Source organism: Eutrema salsugineum, unplaced genomic scaffold, assembly GCF_000478725.1.
Source record: "Eutrema salsugineum unplaced genomic scaffold, Eutsalg1_0 scaffold_7, whole genome shotgun sequence".
NCBI lineage: Eukaryota > Viridiplantae > Streptophyta > Magnoliopsida > Brassicales > Brassicaceae > Eutrema > Eutrema salsugineum.
Window position 1 is genome coordinate 10455920 of NW_006256486.1, and position 27475 is coordinate 10483394.

Sequence of the window (27475 nt, forward strand, 5' to 3'; positions counted from 1 at the left end):
ACAGCAGCATGTGTGACTTGCAAGCTTTGCGGCACACTACCTAGTCCGTTCACAACGCACTACCCGACTCCAGAGGGTTGATCCCTAACAGAGAGGGCATGATCCCCAATCACCAATCTTGGCGACAACTAAAGATAACAACAGACACCAACAGTTTTTAACCGGTGAATACTGATAACACCTGATTTTGACCACTTTTCACAATTGATTTCAAATGCTTTTTCAAAGGTTTTACTTAGTTTTAGGAAATTTTATTATGATTTCCATGTATTTGTAGTTTCAAGGCTCTTTTCAGGAAACTTAGGGAATATGATGGCAAAATGGAAGAAATCCACATTTTTAGCTCAGAGTCAGACTGTCCGATCCAGCTCAAATTTGGAGACAATCAAGAGGAGACAACCAGCTTTCCATAGCACTTTACATCACAAAGATCCAACGGTGCAATCAAAAGATACATGGAGAACAAGTTGACCCAGTTCACCAGTCCCAGAAGACTCTCACCCGCGGCAAACACATGTTTTACCTGCCTTGGAAGACTCTCACCCCCGGTGGACCTTAGGACGAGCCACAAGGCCCAACATCAAAGCCCACTTCACCATTTCTCTTCAGAGAAGCCCTAAATGAGACCTGGAAGACCTTAGGACCTATAAATACATTGTTTAGCAGCCCTAAACGGGTGTGTGCTCCTGTAATGAGATTTTGAGCCACCAAACTTTGTTTTTCTAGGGTTAGGCGATGGAGATGGGGATTCTTCCCCAGATCCATTGTTCTTCCTCCTTTTTATTCTATTAACTTTTTTGTTTCATTCTTTTGCATTCTTCTATGTCTTTCATCATTCATTGCATCATGTAGATTAGTCTCAGAGAGTCAAATTGTTTGAAGACATCGACAAGCATATATATCGATTAGGATTTCTATTGTTCTTAGCCATATTCTGGATCTCATCTCTTCTAAGTAATTCGTAAAGCATGAGAGTAAATTCATGACCTATTCTCTGAGCCTAGGATCGATCAGAGCCACGAGAGTGCTGTATCAGATCATCCATACCTAGCTTCAGAAGAACATAGTCGCTATAGGAGTCGAAAGCTACCTATAGAAAAGATGTGAGCAGACGAATTCAGTGTTCATAGCATGATCTTAAGTTTAGCATGAGAGCAAGAGTTAATTGCTAGATCTAAGAGATTAGTTGATTAAGGTGACGACAGTTGGTTAATCATACATGTGTCTATTCTAGTTCAATGCAGATTCCCAGAAACAGATGAAGATAAATCGCCCGGAAGCTAGTTGGAAATGCCACCATGCATCAATTAGAGTAAACCAGAGAAGTCTAAATCGCCACCTATGAGTTTAAGAGTCTTTAGTTTGAATCGATATGCTTTAGATGTTCTTTTAACAATTCATTCTGCATTGCATCTCTTGTGAATATTAGATTAGGTTTAGTTTAGGATCTTCACCAAAAACCCCATATCTTTTATTGGTTTATGAGTTTGCTTACTTCCCAGTTTGTTGTTTCTTGCAGATTAGGCATCCTCCATGTGGATCGACACCCTAAGTCCTACAACGTACATCTGTGCACTTGCAGACACTAGGGTTTTATAATTTTAAATCTTTTGGAGGACCAACAGGCTTGTTAAAAAATGACCCTAGGCCCGCAAGCCCATCAAATACTAACCGGAACGAGCACTCAATCTCCGCCTCCCCCATCTACTCCTCATTCGTCTAGCAGGGAGTTCTCGAACTGTCTCGCCTCAACACCACACCTTCAATCTAGTCATGGAAGGACCCAAAACGAGCCGGCAAGCAAAGGGATGACCAAACCCTAGCCACCGCCAAGCACCGTAAGGGGCTGCTTCCGATGCAGGACGTCTTCCACACCACCTCCTCAACTTGCAACGCAACCCACTGATAACACCGTATTTTGACCATTTTTATAGATCACTTTAATATCTTTTGCAGGTGTTTTTACTCCATTTTCAAAGGTTTTCAAAGGATTTCTATGTTTTCGGATTTTAAAAGACTTTTCAGGTAATATGGGATAAAGATGTGCTAATTGGAACAAAAAGACTCTTTTAGATAAATTAAGACCGTTAGAACTCTCATGGAGAGACGAAGATCTTCTCACCGTCTGATCACCCTCAAAATTGGACAATTAATTGAAGACTCTACCAAATTTCAAATGCACTTAGTTTGGAGACATTCCAACGGTTGGATCTCAAGATATTCCATTTGCCCCGGAGACATTCGAAGACAGCCGGCAAGCCACGCGACCGCGGCCAGTAGCCCATCGTTTATGATCCTTGTAGAGTTCCCGAAAGTCCAGCGTTTTTAATCACTGTTTACAAACAATTTGATATTTACTTGCTTTCTTAGATCTGCATTTTATTTGCCTTAGTTTGATTTTCTGCTTGTTTCATTTGCTTTCATTCGATTTTCTACTTGCTTTTTAGGATAGTTTCATTTGCTTTCTTTAGTTTTAGTTTAATCTGTGACAAACAACAACCCTTTTAAAACCGATTTAGTCTAGACATAAACTTAGAAACCGTGGTAAAATGCTAGGCACACAAATCCCTGTGGATTCGATCTCTAAGTACTACAACTGATTAGTTGTGCACTTGTGGCTTTCATTTATTTTTATTAAGGGTAAAACTTGTTCCCTCACTTTGTAGCACATCGAGTTTTTGGCGCCGCTGCCGGGGATTTGTTTCTTTGTCTTTTTTTTTCTTGTTCTAATTTCTGTTCTAGACATCTGATCTCTAGTTCCTTCTTAAGTTGCTATATTATCTTTCCCTTCTTTTGTTTTTCTATGAATTGCATGAATACCAGGCACAGACCTGTAGAAAACATTCCAATTCTAGACAAGATAGACAGACATGAAAGAGAACTTCGAAGACTTAGACGAATGCAAGGAATTGTCGACGACGACCAGCCTGGAGATCCTGTTAACCGAAATTTAAACATGGACCAAGATGGGTCCAAACATGGTGAAAACAAAGAGAATGATCACAGAGAAGGTGATCATGCTTGACAAGATGGAGAAGAGAATGCGATTCCTCCAAGAAATCCTCAAAACCGAGAGAGAGAAGAATGTGAAGACCTTGATGCACCTATCAATGTAGCTTATGGTAACAACCAGGAGATGCAGCCGAATGGGCGCAATAACGCCATGTTCAGCAAGCAAATCAACACCGGAGACAAGCCAGGAACCATCGCATAGTTGATTTCGACGCACCTACTCAGAATTTTCAAAATCGATCTGCAATCCAAGTACCGTTCCCAAACCGGAATGAGTTTGAAGTCAAGCCTCAAATCATCTCTTCGGTGAAACAAAACCAGTTCCATGGAGTTCCTTCTGAACATCCAATGGATCACATTTAACTCTTTGAAGAAATCTGCAGCATGATGAGGACAAACCAAGTTCCAGCAGATTATCTAAAGTGTAAGTTGTTTTCTTTTTCATCAGCAGATAAAGCTCACCGTTGGTTGAAATCTTTGCCTGCAGGACTGATTACCAATTGGAAAAAATGTAAAACCGCTTTTCTGAACCACTTCTATACTAAGTCAAGGTCGAACTTACTGAGAACCAAGATCTCAAGTTTTCAGCAAGGACCACCTGAACCTTTCTATGAAGTCTGGAGCGTTTTAAAGAGTATGAAGGTGACTGCCCTCACCATGGATTTCCCGGATCAAGCCTGCTGAGCACATTTTATAGAGGTTTGCAACCAAAATACAAACTTTCACTTGATACAGCCAGGAACAGAGATTTTGGACAGAAAATGACAGCACAAGGAAGAGCCCTCATCGAAAATTTGGCTCAAGCTAATAACAATGATTGTCAGGAATACGATCGATTGACGAAGTCGGCTGGAACGGATAACAAGGAAATAACCGAGTTGAAGAACATGATGAGCCAGGTTTTGAAAAGCCACAATCTCCCAATCCATGCTTGTGACACCAACAATGCCGCAGCAGACGAAGGACCTTGTGATACCGATCACACTAATCCGACCTTTCAGGAAGAAGAACTGAACTATGTAGGAGCTCAAGCACCATATTCAAATCGCTTCAACAATGCTTCCAACAACAACTTCCAGAATGCGAACTACAACAATCTCTCTTACCAAAATCCAAATGTGGAGAATCCTCAAGACCAGCATTACCCACCGCAGCAGAAACTCTTCCAAAACAAGTTCCAAAGTAGAAATTTCAGAGGGACTGGAGTTTTTCAGCCGCAAAAACCATAAAACTATCAAGGTACAGGATTCAATAATCAATTTGGACAGCAGCAAGAGTTACAACAAACCAGCTAGTTTCGCAAATAGGAATACTTGAACAGTCCATCCAACAGCTTGTTATGACAAACGAGAAGGCAGCTAAAGACATGAACGTGAAAGTTGATTGCATGTACAATGACCTGAACAGGAAGTTTGAAGCTTTATCTTCTCACGTCAAAAATCTAGACGTCCAAGTTGCCCAAACAGCTGATTCTATGAAAAGACAAAATGAAGCTCTTCCCGGGAGAGTAGAAGACAACCCCAAGAGATTTTGCAATGCCATCACTACATTGCCTGAAGAAGGAGCCAAAACCGATGGAGAGGACAAAGAAACCCCATTCTCTATACCTCTCTGCAAGAATGTCGATGCAAAGCAACCACCATTTAAGGTATCTCAACGTTCCCCGCTTTAAAGGCTCACAAAAGTCGATGACTCGGGACATTTTTCTTTCCAATGTTTCATATCAGGAATCAAGTTTACAGACTGTGTATACGATTCCAGAGGCAATGTCAACATCATGTCTAAGGCATTTGCCAAAAAATGGGGATAAAGACCTTAAGGCAATCGACGGTTAAGGTGATCTTTGGAGATTCATCTCAAAAAAATACTGAAGGGGCGATTCATGACCTGCAGATTCTAGTTGGGAACAAGGTTGTTCCAGCAGATTTCCAAGTTCTGGAAATCGATCAAGACAAAGAGAGACTACTTCTATTTGGGCGACCGTTTCTAGCTAAAGTAGGAGCAGTAATCGATCATGCTAACTGGCATGCTGTCTTTCTGAACGTGGACCGCAAGAAGTTTTATCCCACTGTCCCAGACGATGCTCCAAACAAAGGAAAATGGCCAAAGGAGAAAGACAAGGAGAAGCCAAGACCTTTTGCAAAAATCAAGATCATCATTCCACCAGATTCAACAGAGTCTAGTGAGGAACAGATCCAAGAACTGATCGAGAACACAAAAAGGGTCTTAAACAACGTTAAAGTCCGAAAGAAGAGTAAAGGAAAGAAGCTGGTGCTACAAGAAGAAGAAGAAAAACCTCCAGCACCCAAAAATGATAAAGGCACATCAAGTGAAGTGCCACTTCATCCAGCCGGATCTTTTAAGCCTAAGTCGAGCTAAACGACTTAAAACAAAAGCGCTTAATGGGAGGCAACCCATTTAGGTACACTTTCTTTTAGTTTTCTTTTCCTTTTTGCAATTTATGTTTTCTCTTTCCTTTTAGTTTCAGGTACTCTTATAAAACAAAAACACAAAAAAATATCAGAAAAATAGAAAAACCCAAAAAGAAGAAAAGGTTTTTAGCTGCTTGGCCCACAAAAAACCTGAATGATGGACGCAGGCCGCAGGAAAATGGGTGCGGTCGCGACCAACCGACCCGCGGCCAACACATGATCGACCGCGGCACCATGAATGTGACCGCAGCCGGACCCTTGTTCACCGCGGTCACGCGTCTCCTGACCGCGGCTGTTGGTCGTTGAGACGGAACCTACGATTTTCGTTACTTTTCAAAGATTTCCGGTGATTTCCGACAATTTCCGAAACGTTCCCCGGGACAGCTCATTCCAATTTTTTGTGAGTTTTTAATTTCCGTTTACGTAACAAACAAGTAAGATAAGTTTCCGTAAGCTTTTGAATTCCCAAAAAATTTCCCGTTTTTGCCACAAAAATGCTTCTTAAAGAAAGGAAATGCACTTTTGGATCAAAACTCCTTTTTCTCTTCTCTTCCAAGAGACTTGGAGATTTAGGAGATAGAGCATCTTTTTCAATTCTTAAGCTTTTTCAGAGATTCTTGGACCAAACCTCACTCTTTTTCAAAGCTGATTTTGAATCTATTATCAAATCTCTCTTTTCAGCAATGTATGAAGGCAGTTTTTAATTGATTTTGGAACTTAAAGTTTTCTTAAAAAGGTCAAATCTAAGTTTATTAGTGGTGGAGATAGCTTAAGAAGAATAGATTTGTCTTTTAGGTTGTCTGGAAATCGATTTTAACACCTGGTTTAAGAGGAATTGAGAATTTTGAAATTTGGAATCTACATGCTTTTTGAAAATCAAATTTGGACTAGTAAAGTTGATGAATTTGATCAAATATTGTGTGATTAGTGATTAGTATCAGGTGACCTATAGATTTGACATGGAAATTGCTCAATTAAACCGATTTTTAGAAAATTTCTATGTCAAGAACATCACAAGTTCGAATCTGGTCATGAACTACTCAATTTTTCGAATTGATATCAGTTATGCTTGCTTGTTGAACTCAGCATCCATATTCACTGTTTAACTAATCTCTTGATACTCTGATTCGTATACGTGATCGTTAATATGTTAAACTCAGCATCCATATTCACTGTTTTTCCGAGAATTACCTTGTCTTGTAGGAAAATGGAATGAACCGAGTCTCGGAGAAGCCGTCGCACTGGTGACAGCTCCGAGGCAATACCCGATGATAGTACTCTTGGAGAGTATATGCTGAGCCAAGCTAGACCGAGAACAAGAGGTCGAGTGATGAGGCTGCTCCAACACTCAAGAGAAGCCCATGCGATTCCCGAGCCACCAAAGATCAGATAAGATTAACCCAAGAGTCGATTATGCAAGGCGCTTTAAGAAGGTGAACATCAAACCAACACCCTGCATTGATTATTGATGTGGGTGCAGTGGGCAACACAAGTTTTACCCTAGGCAAGCTACAAGTACACAGCAAACGCAGTAGTACTTAGGAATCGAATCCACAGAGATCTGTGTGTTGAGGATTTCTAACTGATGCTAAAAAAAATCGTAAACCTAATCTAAATAAAAAGGGTTTGTCACTAAATCTAATTTTGCAAAGAATTAACAAGGCTTGAAGCAAAAATCGGTTGAACACTTATATGAAAAGCGGCGCTGGGTTCAAGGTTCATCTTTAGGGTTCATGTTCTAAAACAAAAGGAATTTAGGCAAGGATTTTCTATGACTTTGAAACTAGGATAGACACATGTATGATTAGCCAACTCTCGCCACCCCAATCATCTAATCACTTGTTCATGGCAATTAACTCTCGCTCTCATGTCAGAACAAGATCATGCTTTGTAGATCAGAATCCATCTCTGCTTACGTATCCTCCGTAGGTAGCTTTCGTCTCCTACGACGGTGACGTCCATAAGATCGAGTTCAGGCAACCCAGATACAACACTCTTGTGGCTCGGATTTAACCTAAGATCGGATTCTGGGTGATCAATCCAGAATTACCGCTTTGAGATTTGGATGAATGGGAGAATCATGATAAAAATCAAAATCCTTTTTCCTAAAAACCTAGATGTCATTCGAACATGGGGTCCCTTTGGATTACCCTTTCACCTAACTAGGTGACTACTTGGACATAGCTGAAATAGACATCATCATCGGTTTAAGAACTAGAAAAAAGAAAAGTAAAGAAACAAAAGTTTCAGAAAAACTTCTCTTATTAAAGACAGATTGGCGATGGAGAGCTTATACAAATGCATAAAAATAAAACCTAAAACTACAAATGAGTTCTCTCTCAAAGAGAAGAAAGAGGCTCTCTTACAGAAGACCTAAAAATGAGTATTTAAAGTGTTTCTCCAAGTCTTGGGCGTCTAGGGCTTGTAAATTGGGTACAGGAAGTGTCTGGGGCCTTATTTGGGCTCCTGAGGTTCGGACATAGATCCACCGGGGGTGAAACCTCTTGAGCCGCAGTGGGAAGAAGGCTGGCCGCGGGTGAAAGCACTTGTGCTTGACTAGACTTGTGTTGATCGGTCTTTAGTGAATTAATGATATCTGAAGATCTAACCGTTGGATTGCTTTGATTCCAAGTGTGTTGGAAAGCTGGTTGTCTCCTCTATAATTTCTCTAAATTTGGGGATGAGCAGATGGTGAGAAGGTCTTCATTGGTTGCCAAACTTCTGACAGTCTGAATTTATCCAAAAATGTACTTTTACTCCAAAATGCACTCCAAAGTCCCAAGTTTCCTGAAAAACCTTTTAAAAATCCAAAACATGGAAAACACTTATAAAACCTTTAAAACTGAGTAAAAACACCTGCATAAGATACTGAAAGTGATCCATAAAAGTGGTCAAAATCAGGTGTTATCAACTCCCCCATACTTAAACCTTTGTTTGTCCTCAAACAAAACCAAAGATCTGAACATGGAAAAGAGGTTTGAAAATCGCAGGAACTAACAAAGTTTCAGAGACTATGCTTCTAAACCAAAGTTAGTCATTATGCTCAAATCAGGGATAGTCTAGAAAATTCTCACCAAAGCACATGCATAACTAAGGCATAACTAATCCGTTGATCAGTCATGCAAAAATCTAAACACTTAAACCTATCCTCCAGTCAACTAGCTCTTAACATTCATTTAATAGTTCCAGTGGTTCTCATCAAAAGGAGTTTAGCAAGGCAATCAAGGCTAGGTATTCAGAATGGCTGTTTAGAAGGTGAGGTTTTTAGTGTTTAGGGTTACCTTTTCTGGTGAGACAAGACATTATGCAAAACAGCAGAGGGGGTGGAGCTGTTGATATCCACAGTTTCCAGTCACATTCTTCTTGCCTTTAGATTCTTGATCTTGTTTTTTCAGGTTCTCCTCATGACTCCCCCAGACTTAAATTTTTGTCCAGGTTTAAAACGAATGCTCACTAATGAATACTTGTAGCCTTTGCTACAGAAAATTTTGGCCAACCTAGACTCTTTTAGGCTTTTTATTTTTCTTTTCCTTTCATTTTTTTTTTTTTTTTGCAGAAAGGGGAAAATGCCTTTGGGTGTAGACTCTTAGGAGGCAGGAAATTTACCTTTAAATTTAAGCTTTCTGAGGCACCATTAAGCTTTGATAGATTCTTGATGCTCCACTTTCCCAAATTTCTTCAGTCTTCTTCTTGAGTGACTGAAAACCATGTTGCTCCTCTATCTCTGGCGTTTGTGCACATATTTGTCGATATAAACCAAAGAGAGAATGCATGAGGTTTAAACATGAAGGTTTGGGTAAAAGGTGTGGTACCAGCTAATGATGAACTGGCCATCTAGGACAACAAAGAATGGTAACAATAAGGTGAAGATGTCCTAGATGTGTATCATGATGCCTGTTAAAACCAATGATGAGAAAATTAATGTCAAGATTATGTTCAAGTGAAATGAGCTAGTCTATCCTGTCAGAAAAAGTCTCCTTGAGTAGAAATCCTCTGGTGGGAGTTCGTAGTGCAAGTACTCTAGCTACCGCCTAGTCTAGCACTAACCATAGAAAGAACTAGCATGAAAAGTCTAGAAGCACATGGGTCTTACTCATCATAGTTTTGTGTCAAACATTCCTGAAAAATACTCAAGGTCTTTTAATAATCATAGAAATATTTTAAAAACTGCAGAAAAATATAAGAAACAAAGAAAAATAGATTAGTACGGATAAACATCCTCCCCCAGACTTAAATCACATTGTCCCCAGTGTGAAAAAGTTGGTGAGAAGATGGTGAAATAAAAGCAAAAGAGTTTAAAATAAAAGAAAAGAAAAATGGTGATAGAACCGTGGATATGCTGTGGTGACGGTGATGGATAGAGGTCTATGTCTCATGGCTGTCATCTGTCTCTGTGGCAGAGGAATCATCATCAAACCAGCGGTTCTTCTTCAGTAGCCTCTTCATGCGCCTGTTGATATTCTCTTGCTGGTCTAGCTTCTTCTTCAAAGCTGCAAAGTCTGCATCACTCCTAGTGGATGCTCTAATCTGAGAAGAACTGGCTCTGGATGAAGATGGTGCAGGCTGAAGTCTCCTGCTGTTTTCAGCTACCTCTCTCTTGGCTTTTGCAGCCAGAAAATGCTTCATGGTCAGAGGTAAGAGTGGCAAAGATGGTAGGAAGTCGCTAGTCTCTGGTTTCCATCCTGGGACTGAACCATCTCGGAGACGGGGTATTGAATCTGATGGTAGAAGGACCCTGTACTCGGTGGAACTGGTGCAGAAATTATACGCAAATTTAATTGGGTCCATCTTGGCCCTGGTGATACTCTTGTCTCTAGAGAACTGAGAAAGATCAAACCAATCCTCTCTAAGAGGTGTCTCAGCTGAAAAATCAACTCCTGCTGCTATTATAAGCGAAGTAATGATGCTCCCAAAAGCTGGTGAGTAGTCCTGACAATCAGATGTAAGCATCTCATGCTTAACTTTCACTAGGTTCCTTTCAATGATACAAGCAAAGCAAGGAAACTTGGGGTGATCTGCGAATGGTAATTGTAGTGTCACTAACTCTAGCTTAAGGATATTCGCTTGGTTGGCTCGCGAAAACACAGTGTGTGCTAGTAGCTTATGCACATAGCGGACAGCAGGGTGAGAAAGTAATGATGCCTTGGACCTTTCTTTGTCATAAACTCTATAACCCATCAGTTTCCAAAGATCCTCATCTCGATCCTTCTCCAATTAAATTTCATCACAGTAAGCCAACTTCAACGCATCACACATCTCTAAGATGGTAAGAGAGGACCTCCAATATAGAAGGAGAGTGTGCCATCTAGAGCTCTAGGAGTAGCTCTCCTCTTGTAGCTCAAAGTTGCTGATGCAAGGAACTCTTTGGTGTGGCTCTCATAGGTCTGAAAATTCTGCTCCATGAATGATCTCATTCCAATCCTATCAAGATACCATATCACATCTTCTTTGATTCCAAGCATCTCAAGAGTTGAGTAGTCAATTGCTGGAGTTGGCTTGATCTTCAGCTTCTTAAGCTGCGCCAAGTAGTTGATGTCTGGGTCAATGGCTTTACCAACAAACTTCACTTTTGGCCTTGAGGAAGACTTGACCTTTCGAGGTACAGATAGCTGAGTGGAGGCTCGCTCAATCTCTCCTGAAAATATTCTTCTTTGCGCGGTAATGAAAGTGGATAGAGGTTCATCATCACTCAGTTGTGTCTCGTTTAATGTGTCATATGTCTCCTGCAAATGGGCTTTTTTGCATGAGAACTCTTCTTGGTTCGAATCAAAGAACAAGATTCTCAAGACAAAGAATAAATCAAGCTGCTTTGGTATCGATTTTTATGAGCAAGGTGTTTATAGAACTATCACAAACACATTCTCATGACAAAAAAGCTGCAAATTCATCAAACATTGCAAAATCTGAAAATTTCTGGTCAAGTTCGATATATTGATGTCCAACACATGAGATTTCTAAATCAAGATGAATTTTATGCTTAGTCACATGTAATTTAATCTGGTTTTCTATCAACAAGAATCAAACAATCCAGATTTGCAAAGCTGAATCAAACAGATCTTCAAATTTCGATTTTCTCAAAGTCTCAAATCTCAGATTTTTGAAAACTTCAAATCTCTATGGTCTAAGTGTTTAATCATGCAATTAAACTACCCAGTAGTCTAGTCTTAAGTTCAAAGACAATCTCCAATCATCCTAAGGTGAATTTCTACTCATTTTAAGAAAACCCTAAATTTGAGTTCTTAAGAAAAAGTGAGAAATTTGATACCATACCTTTGATGAAAGTGTTATGTGATGATAGATTTGGAATATCCTTTGAAAAAGAGTGAGATAGGTTCGAAAATTTGAAGCTAGTTTATCAAGTTTGAAATTTGGTCTTTTTCTCAAAATTTTCAAGCTTGTTGGGGAAAATGAAGAGAAGAACTTTTTGATCTTTTAAATCCCTTTTTTCTTTTAAAAAAGTGTTTTTCCTGAGAAAATTTTATTTTTAAAAGTTTAGAAAACTTACCTTGGCGTGTTTAACACAAAAATTATGCTTCGGAAACTTTCCGGTTAAATCTCGAAATAAAACAGGAAATTGAAGTTCCGGTTTACGGGAAACAGGGAGAACTCGCCTGGGACAAAACAAGGGCCGGCCGCAGGCCAGGTGTGCGTGGCCGCGGTAGAAAAGACTTGGACCACGGGCGAGGTGTGTGGACCGTGGCTGAGAAGGGCTTGGCCGCGGCTGGATTGATCATGGCTACGGTGAACTATACCCGGGGAATTCCCGGTTTCTCTCGTTTTTCTGTTTTCTCCTCCTATCTTTTTGTATTTTCTGGTTTTTTAATGTTTTTGGTTTTTCTGTGTTTAATGAAACCCTGAAATGCATAATAAGAAAAGTAAATATCAAATAGAAAAGAAATAAAAAGAAAAGAAAATCATACCAAATGGATTGCCTCCCATTAAGTCTTTTTGTTTAAAGTCTTTTAGCTAGACTCTTGGCAGGATTAGAATAGAGAAAAAATAGTAGGATCTCTTGAAGTAAGAGTCTTTGGGGTTCTCCTTAGTCTGAACTTTGGATCCCCATCATCTTGAATCACAACTCTTTTCCTTTCTTAAAGATTTTTGCATCCTTGAAGACATGTCTTGTCTTCTCAACAATTTTTTCAAGATTTTTCTCCTTCTCCTTGATGATGTCTGGTGGCACCACTATCTTGATCTTTTCAAATTGCATGGATACAAGTGCTTTTAGTTCCTTTTTGTCATCCAACATCTTCTCTTTGCTCTTATCCTTGCGGCTTGGAGCTTGATCTGGTGTGGTCTTATAGAACTTTTTCCTGTCCACATTTAAGAAAACTAAAAAGCAATTTGCATGGTCAATAACAGCATCTATAGTAGCTAAGAATGGACGACCAAATATCAAGGGTCTGTCTTTGTCCATCTCTAAGACCTGGAAATCGGCTGGGATAATTTTGTTTCCAATGACCAGTGGTAAGTCCTGGATCATTCCTTCTGTCCTCTTTTGGGATGAATCACCAAAGATTATCCTTACTGGAGATGGGACAAATGTACCTATACCAAGTTTCTCAGCAACAGATTTTGACATAACATTCACATTAGCACCAGAATCACATAAACAATCTGAAAATTCAATTCTAAAGATTGAACAAGTGAAAGAAAAACGCCCTGGATCCTTAGACTTTTTGAGTCTTTGGTCAAGCAAGCGTTTGGGTACCTTAACCGGAATGACTTGGCTTCTCTCATGCTCGGTTTTAGAGTCCTTCATGAGAGGTTCAGGTGTCGACTCTTCCTTAAAGTCTGTGACAGGTTCTTCTTCCAAATCCGCTGTCATAGCATTACAGAACTTCTTTGGATTATCTTCCACTCTTCCTGGTAAGACTCCTGGCTGTCTCTTCATTGAATCTGCAGTTTGACCTATCTGATGTTCCAACTTCTTGATATGGGTCGTAAGAGACCATTCAAGTCATTGTAAATACAATCGATCTTCACCCCCATTTTCCTGATTGACTTCTCATTGCCTTGAGTCGTCTGTATCATAGTTTGTTTGCTTCTAATGAGCTGGTATGTGCTTGTTGAGGATTGAAAGTTGGTCTTTGTTGGAAGTTTCCTCCTCCATAGTTCCCATTTTGAAATTTGTTTTGAAAACTCCTTTGCTGCTGCGGGTAGGGCTGATTCTTGGCTCCTTGATTTCTGTATGAGAGATTGTTGAAGTTGGCATCAGAGTTCCTAAAGTTGTTGTTAAAAGCTGGACTAAATCGGTTATGGTATGCCTGAGCTCCCATAAAATTAATTTCTTCCTCTTGGTACATACCATCTTCTTCATCTCCTGCAGTAGTATCACAAGCATATATATTCTTATTTTGAGACTTAAGAAGTTGACTTACCATTTTTTTTAGCTCAGCAATCTCCCTTGATTTATGACTAGTGATAGCCTTCTTTGATCTGTCATACTCAGGGTTGTTGTTGCTGTTAGCTACAGCTAGATTTTCGATGAGTGCTCTCCCTTGTGGTATGGTTTTCAAATTGAAATCTCCATTGCTGGCAGTGTCAAGAGAAAGTTGATACTTCTGCTGTAGTCCTCTGTAGAAGGTGCTTAGCAGGTTTGATCCAGAGAAACCATGATGAGGGCTCTTTCATACTCTTTGAATTGCTCCCAGGCTTCATAGAATGATTCTATGGGGCCTTGTTGGAAACTTTGTATCTTGTTCCTCAGCTGTTTCGATCTTGACTTGGTGTAGAAGTGGTTCAGGAAAGCTGACTTGCATTCTTCCCATGAAGTAATAGAACCAGATGGCATAGATTTTAACCATCTAAAAGCTTTATCACGTAGAGAGAAAGGAAAAAGCTTACACTTCACATAGTCCACAGTTTCTGGAGTTGTTCTCAACATTCCAGAGATTTCTTCAAAAAGATCAATGTGGTTTATTGGATGCTCAGTAGAGATTCCATGGAATTGATTCTGCTTCACCAAAGAGACAATCTGACATTTTATCTCATGATCTCCTCTTGGAACAGGAATTTGAATAGCTGATCGATTTTGGAAGTGTTGGTGAGGTGCATCGAAATCGGCAATGAGTGTATTCCGAGGCTGTCTTCTCGCGGGATTGGCAAGCTGTATGGGTCGATTGGCTTCTCTTCCATTAGGTGGAACAATGTTTTCATCATTCATTCTTTCTTCAGGATCGACTTGGTCTTGTCTCCTTCGGTTATCAGCGGCTTGAGCAGGATTCAGAGGGACTTGGTTTCCCTGTTCATCGAGTTGTGGCTGGCCATCTTCTTCATGGGCAGCATCTAGGTCATCACCATGAATTGTATCATGGTCATCATCTCCAATGTGAATTTCCTGATCACGGTTTAAAAGATCTTCCCGATGGGCATTCAGATTGGCCATCTTGAGTGTTCTTCGTCTGAGTTTCCTAAGTGCTCTTTCGTGTTTCTCAATCTCGTCTAAGGGCAATACGATGTCGTCAGGATTTCTCCTAGTTTTCATGCACCTGTGAGCAAAGAAAGCAAACATAAAAAGAAGAGTTAGAAAATCTCCAGCAGAACTCGAAAATCTTGAGGTTTAGGATTGAAATTAGATTACGAAGTCAAGTCAACAGCGACAGTTCCCCGGAAATGGCGCCAAAAACTTGATGTGGGTGCAGTGGGCAACACAAGTTTTACCCTTGGCAAGCTTCAAGTGCACAGCAAACGCAGTAGTACTTAGGAATCGAATCCACAGAGATCTGTGTGTTGAGAACTTCTAACTGATGCTAAAAACAATCGTAAACCTAATCTAAATAAAAGGGGTTTGTCACTAAATCTAATTTTAAAAATAATTAAAAAGGCTTGAAGTAAAAATCGGTTGAAAACTTATTTGAAAAATGGCGATGGGTTCAAGGTTCATCTTTAGGGTTCATGTTCTAAAACACAAGGAATTTAGGCAAGAATTTTCTATGACTCTGAAACTAGGATAGACACATGTAAGATTAGCCAACTCTCGTCACCCTAATCATCTAATAACTTGTTCATGGCAATTAACTCTCGCTCTCATGCCAGAACAAGATCATGCTTTGTAGATCGGAATCCATCTTTGCTTACGTATCCTCCGTAGGTAGCTTTCATCTCCTACGACGGTGACGTCCATAAGATCCAGTTCAGGCAACCCATATACAACACTCTCGTGGCTCGAATTTAACCTAGGATCAGATTCTGGGTTATCAATCCAGAATTACCTCTTTGAGATTTGGATGAATGGGAGAATCATGATAAAAATCGAAATCCTTTTTCCTAAAAACCTAGATGTCATTCGAACATAGGGTCCCTTTGGATTACCCTTTCACCCAACTAGGTGACTACTCAGACATAGCTGAGATAGACATCATCATCGGTTTAAGAACTAGAAAGAAGAAAAGTAAAGAAACAAAAGTTGCAGAAAAACTTCTCTTATTGAAGACAGATTGGCGATGGAGAGCTTCTACAAATGCATCAAAATAAAACCTAAAACTACAAATGAGTTCTCTCTCAAAGAGAAGAAAGAGGCTCTCTTATAAAAAACCTAAAAATGAGTATCTATAGTGTTTCTCCTTTGGGCATCTAGGGCTTGTAAATTGGGTGCAGAAATTGTCTTGGGCCTTACTTGGGCTCCTGAGGTTCGGACATATGTTCATCGGGGGTGAAACCTCTTGAGCCGCGGTGGGAAGAAGGCTGGCCGCGGGTGAAAGCACTTGTGCTTGACTGGACTTGTGTTGATTGGTCTTTAGTGCATTAATGATATCTGGAGACCTAACCGTTGGATTGTTTTGATTCCAAGTGTGTTGGAAAGCTGGTTGTTTCCTCTATAATGTCTTCGAATTCGTGGATGATCAGACGGGAGAAGGTCTTCATTGGTTGCCAAACTTCTGATGGTCTGAATTTATCCAAAAATGTACTTTTGCTCCAAAATGCACTCCAAAGTCCCAAGTTTCCTGAAAAGCCTTTTAAAACTCCAAAACATGGAAAACACTTATAAAACCTTTAAAACTGAGTAAAACACCAGCATAAGATACTGAAAGTGATCCATAAAAATGGTCAAAATCAGGTGTTATCAATTATTATAGACTCGAGATGTTTAGGATTATATAAGACGTCATCTGCTACATCGATGCACTTAGGTTGAGACCCTACATGGAGCTGAATCTTCCAACTTATGCCGAGCTAGTTCGCGAGTTCTTAGCAACCGTCACCCTTCACCACACGAAGAGGAGGAGCCCAAGTCAGCCCTTCTTACTCATCGAATAAGAACCTGATTTTGACTTATGGAGAGAGATGGGCCATGGCGTTCATGACAGCGGGAGATCCAAGTCAGCCCTTCTTACTCATTCTGCAGTAAGAGTTGTGCACAAACTCTTACCACACATGATTTTCTCTAGAGCCAATATGGGATGTGTCCTAAAGACTGAGCTCATTACACTTCAGACACCATTTATGGACAACCCTCGACTTGCCTGCTTTGCCTGGATCATCGCACAGAAAATAGTGAAGGTGAAGCATGATTTACATGGATGTGAGGATGCTACTACTGCATATGGGAGCGCTATTACAGCAGTACTACAGGCTGTAGGATTTGATTTCTCATCTGATGATCCACTTCCCGACGTCTGGTATGACCTACTCTATCTCTCTCGCGATCACACTATCTCTCGTGCCATTTTCGATCCAGACAGGTTTGGTTACAAGTATTGCACTAGCACCGAGGAGCACCGAGTTTGCTTACCTTCAGCATCAGTCTCGAGACTGTGTAAAGGAGCACACCCACGATGGACACCGGGACCTGATGAGTTTCTATATTCTGTACCTCGTCTGCCACTCACTATCGGGCAATACATAGTGGCTAAGGTGAAACGCGACGCAGCTGCAGCACGTGCTTACTATCACCCATATGTTTCCACCGATCATACTTCATCATCTACATCATCACGCACACAGTCTGACCTGAAGCGCAGAGTTGAGAGACAGAGATGACGTTTTGAGCGCGTCGTCACCTTCCTGCAGGAGCAGCACCAATTCGAGGCAGACACATCGGAGGAAAAGTGATTGATCAGCACTTCATCATCATTGCCCCACCATCACGGTTCTATCATCATTTTCTTTTTTTTTTTTTTTTTTTTAGACTATCTCGCTTTTATTCACCATTTTCTCACCAACTTTTTCACACTAGGGACAGTGTGATTTAAGTCTGGGGGAAGATGTCTATCCGTACTAATCATTTTCTTGCTTTGTTTTTAAATTTCAAGTACTTTTAAATTTTTAATATGTAACCTATGCGACTTTAGTAATTTTCAGGAATGTTTTACACAAAACTATGATGATTTAGACCTGCATGCTTCTACACTACGCACGATAGCTCATTTGTGGTAAGCACTAGACTAGGCGGTAGCTAACGTACTTGCACTACGAACTCCCACCAGAGGAGTTCTATTCATGGAGATTTTTTCTGACAGAATATACTAGCTCATTTTATTTTACCTTAATATTGATATCTAATTTTCTCATCATTGATTATTGGCAGGCATCGAGATATACATCTAGAACGTCTTTTTCCTCATTTTTACCACTTTTTGTCGTCCTAGATGGCCAGTTCATCTTTATCTGGTACCAAACCCTAAACTCAAACCCTTTGTTTTCAAACCTCACGCATTCTCTCTTTAGCTTATGCCAGCAGATATGTGCAAAAACGTCGGAGAGAAGAGCAACGACGCAGTTTTCAGTCACTCAAGAGAAAGACTGAATGGAATTAGGAAGGAAGAGTACCAGAAACCTTATCAAGCTTTATATTGCCTCAGAGAACTCATTCTTATTGGTAATTTCATGTTCTCTATGACTTTATATCTAAATGTGTTTCCCCTTTCAAAATAAATAAATAAATAAAAGGAAAGGAAAAAAAAAGCCTAATGAGTTTTAGATTGTCGAAATTATTTAGAGAAAAGGCAACCACTATTCATCTATGGAGCTATGGTTTTGAAAGATAGACAAAAATATAAGTCTGGGGGAGTTAAGAGAGAACCTGAGAAAGAAGACCAGAAATTTATGGCAAGACGAAAGTGACTGGGAACTGTGGATATCAACAGTTTCACTCTCTCATGTCGTTTTGCATAATATCTTGCATCCTCCATATCTTCAGGTAACCCATAAACACTTTAAGCTTTACCCCTAAAATGACCCCTTTTGATACCTAGTCTAGATCGCCTTGCTTATACTTTCTTCAATGAGAACCACCGAAATTTTGAATGAATGTTAAGAGCTAGTTGACAAGAAGTTAAATCTAAGTGCAATAGATTTCCGCATGACGGATTAACGGATTAGTTATGCCCGTATTTTTAGTGAGAATTTTCTAGGCTATCTCCAATTGATACATAATGATCGATATTAGTCTAGAAGTTTGGTCTCTGAGATTTTGTTAGTTCCTGAGTTTTCAAACCTCTCACCGAGATTTGGTCTTTGTTTTTGAGGACAAACAAAAGTCTAAGTCCGGGAAAGTTGATAACACCATATTTTGACTATTTTTATGGATCACTTTAATATCTTTTGCAGGTGTTGTTACTCCATTTTCAAAGGTTTTCAAATGATTTATATGTTTTCGGATTTTAAAAGACTTTCAGGTAATTTGGGATAAAGAGGTGCAAATTGGAACAAAAAGACTCTTTTGGATAAATTCAAACCGTCAGAACTCTCATGGAAAGACGAAGACCTTCTCACCGTCTGATCACCCTCAAATTGGACAATTAATAGAATACTCAACCAGTTTTCAAATGCACTTGGTTTGGAGACATTCCAACGGTTGGATCTCAAGATATTTCATTTGCCCTGGAGACATTCAAAGACGGCCAGCAAGCCACGCAACCGCGGCCAGAGCCACGTGACCGCAGCCAAGCCTTCATTCCCTACGGTCACACCTCACGCGACCGTGGCCAGACATCTCCGACTTAAAAAAACCCATTTCTGAAGCCCAAGTCATTCTCCAGCCTCAATTCCGGAACCCTAGAGACCTTGGAGTATTGAAGACTATAAATACTTGTCATTTAAGTCGTTTTTAGATATCACTTTTCATACTTTTACAGAAACCCCTTTTTCAGCCGTTTTATGCGATTTTTAGAGAGGATTCTTCAACTTTGAGTTCATCAATAGAGAAGTTTTCTTTCATCTCTTTTCTTTACTGTTTCTGATTGCCTTCATCAAAACCAATGATGATGTCGATCTCATCCATGGCTGAGTAGATCCCAAGTTGGGCATAGGGTTCTCGAAAGGGGCTCTCTTAATCGATTAAGACATCTAGGTTTTTAGATCTGGGATTTTAACTAAGTTCTCTGTTTATTCTCATCTTTAATGCATGTATGCTTGATTGATCACCTCGTATCTGATTTAGATAGTTAGTGTTGCGAAAGTTTTCATTAAGTATCCGACCTACAATGAAACATGCGATTTTTCTGTAGGAGTGGAAACCTACCTGCGGCAAAATCGTGAGTACTGACGAGTCCTGTGCAGCTCTTGCGTTTTCTCCCTTCCAGGGCCAGAGTGGAAACCTACTGGTCAGGGTTGCGAGAAACAGTTGGTTATAATCATGACGGTGACAGTAGTCATACTGTCGAACTCTAGCTCTAGAACCCTAATATTTCGATATCCGTCAGTTCCAATCTAAAATCCCTAGTATTGAAACCGATTATGATCCCTGTAGAGTTTTCGAAAGCCCAGCGTTTTTTAATCACTGTTTACAAACCAATCGATATTTACTTGCTTTTTTAGATCTGCATTTTATTTGTCTTAGTTTGATTTTCTGCTTGTTTCATTTGCTTTCATTTGCTTTCATTTGATTTTTTACTTGTTATTTAGGATAGTTTCATTTGCTTTCTTTATCCGTGACAAACAATAACCCCTTTAAAACCAATTTAGTCTAAACATAAACTTAGAAACCATGGAAAAATACTAGGCACACAAAATTTCTGTGGATTCGATCCCTAAATACTACAACTGATTAGCTGACTTTAATTTGTTTTTATTAAGGATAAAACTTATTCCTTCACCTTGTACTACATCACTCACAAAGCTCCGTCGATGGCTTTACGGCGGCGAAAAACTACTTTTCTTCTTCTTTGAATTCTCGATCTCGTCACCCACTGCTGTCCTCACGCGGTTGTAGAACTGAAGAATAGAACTCACCTCTGTCGAATCTAAGTATCCCAACCACCGTTCATGCCATCAGGAGCTATCCACACGCTTACCCCTGGATCTCTGAAGCACAAGCTGGAGTAACTAACAAACCAGAGGAGGCCTCCTTACAACATGGCAATGAACGCCAAAGGCCGGAGAAGACCTCAGACTTCTGAGAACTAGAAAGAGGTTGAGAGAGAGAAAAATTTGACGAGTAAGATCCACGCGCTAAAATTATTTTCGGTAGATCCAAAACCTTCCTATCTGAAATACCTGAAATTGATCGGTTCCTTTCCGAAATTAAACCGAATATCCGAATCGGTCTAGCGGTCACCATCTAGAACTTCTTCAACTCAAGGAGTTTGTTCTCGACGTTGAAGAGCATCACATTGACCTAGATTTCCTATAATATCAACCGCAGTATCCGTTCACATTTCCTTAAACAAAAAACTAATGTTCCTTTTTTAATCCCTTTAAATAACATATTTTTGGAAATAATAATCAATTCTCTAAATTAAAAGACCGAGAATAGACTCCCTCCTTTTCTATAAAAAGACGACTCCACCATTATAGTTCTTCATTCATTCATCAAAAATCATCAAACAAATACAAAACTTAAAAATCCTAAAAAAAATGGCCGGAGAAGGAGAAGTCATCGCTTGCCACACCCTCGAAGTCTGGAACGAGAAGATCAAAGCCGCTAATGAATCCCAAAAACTTGTAACTTTCTTCCATTCTTGACTTTTATTTTTAAAGGGTTTTTGAGGGCTTTTGACTAGTTTAGCTTATTGATATTCAAGATTTTGATCTCAAAATTTGACTTTTTTATAAAGGGTTTTAGGGTTTTTAATTAGTTTTTAACTTTTTAATATTCAAAATCTGATTTTGATCTTAAAAATTCATTTTATTATGTATTAAGGTTTTTGATTAGTTTTAACTTATTGATATTCAAATCTGATTTCGATCTCCAAATTTGATTGAAAAAAAAACAGATCGTGATAGACTTCACTGCTACATGGTGTCCACCTTGTCGTTTCATTGCACCACACTTTCTAGACATGGCTAAGAGGTTCCTCAACGTCATCTTCTTCAAGATCGATGTCGACGAATTGCAATCCGTTGCTAAAGAATTCAAAGTCGAGGCAATGCCGACCTTTCTCTTCATGAAACAAGGCGAGATCGTTGATCGTGTCGTTGGCGCAAGGAAAGAGGAAATCGATCAGGCATTGATTAAGCATGGTGGTCTTGTTGCTTCTGCTTGAAATTTCCAAAATTTCTAATCCTTGCTTACAAAGTTTTAATCTTTTGTTTGCCCTTATGAAATAAAGGTGATTGCATTATATAAACTATCTCGATTCGATTCAACAATATAGCATGAGTAATGCTTTTGTGTAATGCACACAAGTTTGAGTTTTAGTTTACTAATCTCTTTACAACAGAGACTTTGGATATATCTCCACCAAGTTCTTCAAAGAGCACTAATAAGTTCCCTCTTGGCTTCAACCACGAACGCGGAACATGGTACCTATAAACGAAACAAAAAGACTCTGTTTTTAAACACGAGAAGAGAGCTCGAAAATATAGGTTTTAAGAGACAAAGCAAGTGTTATATTTACCATCTTTGTGTCGGTTCGCCACAACCAGATTGGCATTTGGTTTGCCTGTATGTTCCTGCGTAGTTACACTTACCACAGTTTCCTTTGGCATAAGCCATCCAGTACCTCCCTATGCTTTGCCCGTTTATCCAAGCTTGCCCTTTCCCCATACTCTTCAGATCCAAAGCCAAAGGCTTGTTCCCCCTAGGCGCGTCAAAGAAGGCCTGCGAATGAGATAAGCAAAGACATAGTGAGCCTACTTGAACAATTTATCAGCTGGTCAAGCCTTAGCTATATCCTAGGGTTCTTGATTTGTTCTTTGTTGATCATTGGGGAATAGAGTTATAATTTTGTTTGGAAAATTCAGTCTTTTATTTTTTTACCTTATACCATGTCAAAGGTTGTCTGTTTTGCTTAGCCAATGAGCCTTTGATCCAATCACCAGAGGAAGCTTCAGTAGGAGAGATCAAGTTCAATGCTTCACCTCGCAGACCAACCTGTTTAATCACACGAAAAGGTGAAAATACTGTTAAGTTTCAGTAGTTAAATGGGTGAATCTATGAGGGTTTCTTCTTCTTGTCTTTACATCTCACCTGATATGTCCATTTCTGCCGACTCAAGTCTTTGTTACCCTTGTCAAGGCCGTGAAGCGCGACAGACCCGACGATTCCCGTGGCCCACGTCTCAAAATGTAGTCCAACATTCTTCAAAATCACACAAAGAAAAAGAAACACTATGTTCTGAGTCTGCAACAAGATGCTTAAGACTAAGGCCAGTGTGTTCATGTTTGTAACTAACCGGCAAGCCAACTGCTATGCTCAGTAGCGCGATTCTGTTGGCTCCAGCTCGTAGATTGACCGGTGCGCTAAATGAAAACTTTCTGTTTTCTCTTGTCCCAAAGGCGGATCCTGCGTCGTTACATTTGATTAAACAGTTGCTTTCTTAGGAGTTTTAGTTAGCAAAAGAATGATTGTTACCGTAAAAGTGTCCATTAACAAATACATGAACAGCATGCCCTGCAGAATCCACCGCAAGAGTGGGCCATTTTCCTCCACGCAAGAACGATTCTGATGCCGTAATATCGACACTGGAAACCACGAGAAACAACCGATTCATTTTCCAAGAACACATCATGTTTCACAAGCAAAGATTGGAGATTCAAAACGTACTTGGTTATGTACCAAAGGTAATCACTTGTATCACGTGTAACATTAATCTGCTCCAACAATCCAAGAGCTGTGATTGTCCCTCGGTCTCCATAAGTAGCAATATCTTCATCGTATCTACCTACCGAGTACAAGATGGAGCCAGATGGCACCATTTGCACATGTGATGTCTTTGCACCAACCTGTCTTACAACTTCATAATTAGCTTCTTCATGATGCAATTCGAAGACTTTTCCCATCAAAACAAAAACTCTTTCTACTTACCGTCGCAGTGTTGAAAACAACGTTTCTGCAATCTGGAAGAATGCTGATGGACCAAGCAGGTAGAGTATAGTGCCGGTTATTGAACACTACTTTTGCAGGTGCATTCATGTGATAGTTCGTTAAGAAAGCTACACAACTTCCTTTACCGGCAGAAAACACATGAGCTTGCTCGTAGTTTCCTAGTTTAGTAACTTTTGGATCAGAGGAAACTAATGCAGCTTCACATTGCTTAATTGCCTGGTGAAGCTGCTTAAGATGGCTGTACTTGGGCTCTTGGACCAACCCTACATCATTGAACAAACCGAGTTCAGTAAAATGTAAAAGAGAAACAACATTTTGCACAACAGGCTGTAAGATAAACCGTACCGTATTCATCTATGGGAGCATCATAGTCGTAACTAGTGGTGATAAATGGACCTCCTGCTGTTCGTCCAAAGTTTGTTCCTCCATGGTACTGTCACATAACCACACACCAACAAGCATCAGGATGAAACTGAAACCGAATCTGAAACCAAAACAGTTTTTCATAAGGTGTGTACAAGGACATTACCATGTAGTAGTTGATATACGATCCGCCCTTTTGTATAAACCGGGCAACTCCAAATGCTAGATCTTCTACAGGTCGTTTTGGAATGGTTCCACCAAACTCTGTGAACCTTTTTCGCCATCCAAACAAAAAGCAATCAATACACACATTTTGTGTGTCTCTCACAAGATTATATTCTAGCAGGTAAAAAGTATTCTTCTTTTTACCAGCCACTCCATGCTTCTGTCCACATCGTTGGCTTGTATGGTTTATTGGGAGTAAAATAATCGCAGTAGAATCCGTTGCAAGCGTTTATCTACAAACAAGAATCACAAGAGATTAGAACATAAGTCTTATTTTTTAATCTCACACAGACTTTAGAAGATTGGTCTCACAATTGGGTCAGGTGCATCATCTTCCTTGCACATCACCCATGGAACTCCAGTGTTTAAACCGACTGCCATTTTCGCAGCCCAGTTAACGTATGAGTGACCAGCCGGTCCAAGCGCTTTAAGCTCTGGTCCAAACTCATTCTCAATCTACATTTCAAAAAAAGATCAAATCTTTGAAGCATATAACTTCAAAATATCAAACATTTTTAACAAGTGTTTTGTGAGAATTTGTATATACCTGAGATAAGATGATAGGTCCACCTTGTGACGCAAAGAATCGATGGTCTTTCATCATCTGAACAATCTTCTGCGTGAAACCTTGCATCGCAGCCTTAACAACAACACACACAAATGTTAACACTAATGTATCCAAAATATAACGGAGCAAAAACATCAAAGATTCATTTACCTTGAAAGGTCCATTATCTGTTCTGAAGCTAATCCCAGGTACATACTTCAACCAAACAGGAAACCCTCTACACGATTTTTCAAGGGAGAAAGAAAAAAATTTCAAAATTCAAAAATTCCGAACAGTAAGACAAGAAGCAATAAATAAAAATTGAATTTTTGTTGTTTCTTTCATTTATTGAAAACATTTACCCAAAATTCCATTCTGCACAAACGTAAGGACCGATTCTGAGATGAACATAAAGCCCCACTTCTTGTACAGTCTTAATGAATCGTACCAAATCGTATCTCCCTTTGAAATTGTACTGCAAACAAAACAAAACAAAACCCACCAATTTTTTCAACTCTAATTCCATATAAGCTTCAAACTTTAATTGGGATTTAACAATTAAAAAAAAACCCATCAAATCTAATCTCATAAAGCTTCAAACTTTAATTGAGATTTAGTAAGAAGAAGAAGAAAAGAAGAGTTTTTTCTTACAGTTCCAGGAGAGGGTTCATGACCATTCCAGAAAACATAAGTGTCAATAACATCCAAGCCTCCATCTTTAGCCTTCTTTATGAGATCTTCCCACATCTACAAGAAACACAAAGATCAAAAGAAAGAAAAAAAAACAAACTTTCTCAGAATCCATTGAGTGATTCGTACCTCAGGGGTGCTTCTTGGGTAATGAATGGAACCGGAGAGAAGGATTCTACGGTGGCCATTAATGACGATTGCTTTCTTATCGTAGGTTACGCTACACTGGATCATGGCGGATCCAATCAGCATTGTCGTTAGCAAGAAAGATAGGATCTTGGAGAGAACCATTTTTATTTTTTGGAAGAAATGTGAGAGATTTGAGAGGGAAATTGAACTTTCAAAAAAAAAAAAAGATGAATGAATGAAAGATCAGAAGAGAAGGAAAACTATGAGTAAGTGACGTTGGTCTGATATATCTCTGGTTTCCCTGCCTACTAGTCTACTACTCTCTATTAATTTTGTATATATGAACATAAATTGGTTTAAAGTGAATTAGTTGACAACAAAAAAATAAATTAATGGAGCTCTACAAATAATTAAATCTAATTAGTACTAGTATTTACTTTATTTGCATTAACTAGCATATAATAACGTTTATTTTCTATAATGTGGAAAAGTGTTGTTTTTAGGTATTCGATTAGTGATTGATTGGTTGTTGTGAACGTGGTTGATTAAGAGGAGTTATTGTTTGTGTTCTTTCCAAGTAATTTGAAAATACACACACATACACAAAGTTGTCAATTTTTTTTTGTTATTTTTTATAATGATGTCTTATTACTACTCGTTGAATTTTAAAGTTATTCCATATTTGTTTTTTACAAGAGATTAAGTAGGATTTGCTTTTAAATTATATAGTTGGTGTGGTTATTACTCACTCGGAGTCTAATTTGGTCTACTTGGTATTGGTTTTTAGTGTAAGTTCAAACATGAACTTCTATGAACAAGAAGACACATTTCTGAGATAAAAAAAATTGTATTTCTGAAAACATTAAAATCCTACTAATTCTTTTGCCAAATGAATCCAGTTTTACAATATTTGGTTCGAATTCGACCTCAATAATCAGAAAAAACGGTATCGTATTTATAGAGTTTATCTCACTTGAATCAAATATTAAGTGTCATATAAAATCCTATGTTAACCTAACTCACACAGTTGATGAGATTTACGTACTCTCATCTTCCTATTGAAAGTTGGATTGGTATCAGAGTAGTTGTGACCGGTGATCATAATTATATATGCAAAACCCTTAATAATGAAATAGATTCTAACCTCGTTGCGTCCACACTGGAATTTTTTGTTTTTTTAATATAATTTATTTTTATTTTTTTAGATATAAGTTGTTTTTATTATTTATTTATTTTCTTAAATCAAGAATATTCATTTTTTAATTTTTCAAATATGAAAAAATAATAAGAATGAAATGTGTTAAGCTTTAATCATTCTGATGTTGAGCTATATTTTAATATCTTACATGTTTTTAAAAACTAACTTGTATAAGAATGTAATTATAAATGCATAACTCTAACTTGCTCTATCATATTATTATAATATAAAAATTATAAAAATATTTATTAATATTAAATATTTGATATTTTAGAGCAATTTAATTGTAATAAAATATAATAAAATATTCAAGTACCATTTGTGTTATTATAAAAATAGATATATTTATAAATTGGCTAACTTGTTCATTTAACTATCTCAAATCATATTAATATCTTATAAATTACCTCAAATCATATTTTAAATTAAATTAAATCTAAATTTTCGTAATTAATAACTGATTTTCGAAATTAAATATCAATATAAAATAAATATTTTAAATTAATTATCACATATATTTAAGGAAAATCTAAAAATATCTAAATTAATACATAATTTTCGGAATTAAATATAAATATTAAATAAAATAATTTTAAAAAAATTTTAGGAGTATTTAGAAGCAAGCATTAAAAAGGCTTCTGTTTTAATATAATAGATTATGCTAGTTA

At 38.6% G+C, this 27475-nt stretch overlaps 2 protein-coding genes and 2 non-coding genes across 4 annotated transcripts; 2 read left to right on the forward strand and 2 right to left on the reverse strand.

The window, feature by feature from the left end:
* Positions 1-3570: 3570 nt before the first annotated feature.
* On the reverse strand, positions 3571-3676 carry LOC112083235. Its single transcript, XR_002897527.1, has one exon. It is a non-coding gene; the product is annotated as a small nucleolar RNA R71 (small nucleolar RNA).
* A 10378-nt stretch (positions 3677-14054) lies between these two features.
* On the forward strand, positions 14055-14156 carry LOC112083245. The gene has a single exon (XR_002897536.1). It is a non-coding gene; the product is annotated as a small nucleolar RNA R71 (small nucleolar RNA).
* Positions 14157-21133: 6977 nt separating this feature from the next.
* LOC18010852 (thioredoxin H5) lies at positions 21134-21977 on the forward strand. The gene is made up of 2 exons (XM_006393612.2): positions 21134-21329; positions 21602-21977. The coding sequence occupies exons 1-2, from the start codon at positions 21243-21245 to the stop codon at positions 21869-21871; spliced, it is 357 nt and encodes a 118-aa protein (XP_006393674.1). The 5' UTR covers positions 21134-21242; the 3' UTR covers positions 21872-21977.
* On the reverse strand, positions 21921-25905 carry LOC18010580 (beta-galactosidase 5). The gene is made up of 17 exons (XM_006393611.2): positions 25610-25905; positions 25442-25537; positions 25153-25265; positions 24962-25028; positions 24791-24883; positions 24556-24699; positions 24388-24476; positions 24185-24290; positions 24001-24088; positions 23635-23918; positions 23374-23552; positions 23182-23291; positions 23003-23112; positions 22798-22908; positions 22588-22701; positions 22226-22428; positions 21921-22134 (listed from the first exon to the last, which is right to left on the reverse strand). Exons 1-17 carry the CDS (start codon positions 25769-25771, stop codon positions 22023-22025), a joined length of 2181 nt encoding a protein of 726 aa, XP_006393673.1. The 5' UTR covers positions 25772-25905; the 3' UTR covers positions 21921-22022.
* Between the last annotated feature and the right edge of the window lie 1570 nt (positions 25906-27475).

What these genes read in the sequence shown, in the direction of transcription:
- LOC18010852 (XM_006393612.2), top strand. Translation starts at nt 21,243, where the DNA reads ATGGCCGGAGAAGGAGAAGTCATCGCTTGCCACACCCTCGAAGTCTGG. An exon ending in CTAATGAATCCCAAAAACTT is followed by an intron (nt 21,330 to 21,601) that starts GTAACTTTCTTC and finishes AAAAAAAAACAG; the next exon opens with ATCGTGATAGACTTCACTGC.
- LOC18010580 (XM_006393611.2), bottom strand. Translation starts at nt 25,771, where the DNA reads ATGGTTCTCTCCAAGATCCTATCTTTCTTGCTAACGACAATGCTGATT. An exon ending in TGCTCCCATAGATGAATACG is followed by an intron (nt 23,919 to 24,000) that starts GTACGGTTTATC and finishes TCAATGATGTAG; the next exon opens with GGTTGGTCCAAGAGCCCAAG. An exon ending in TGTTAATGGACACTTTTACG is followed by an intron (nt 23,113 to 23,181) that starts GTAACAATCATT and finishes GTAACGACGCAG; the next exon opens with GATCCGCCTTTGGGACAAGA.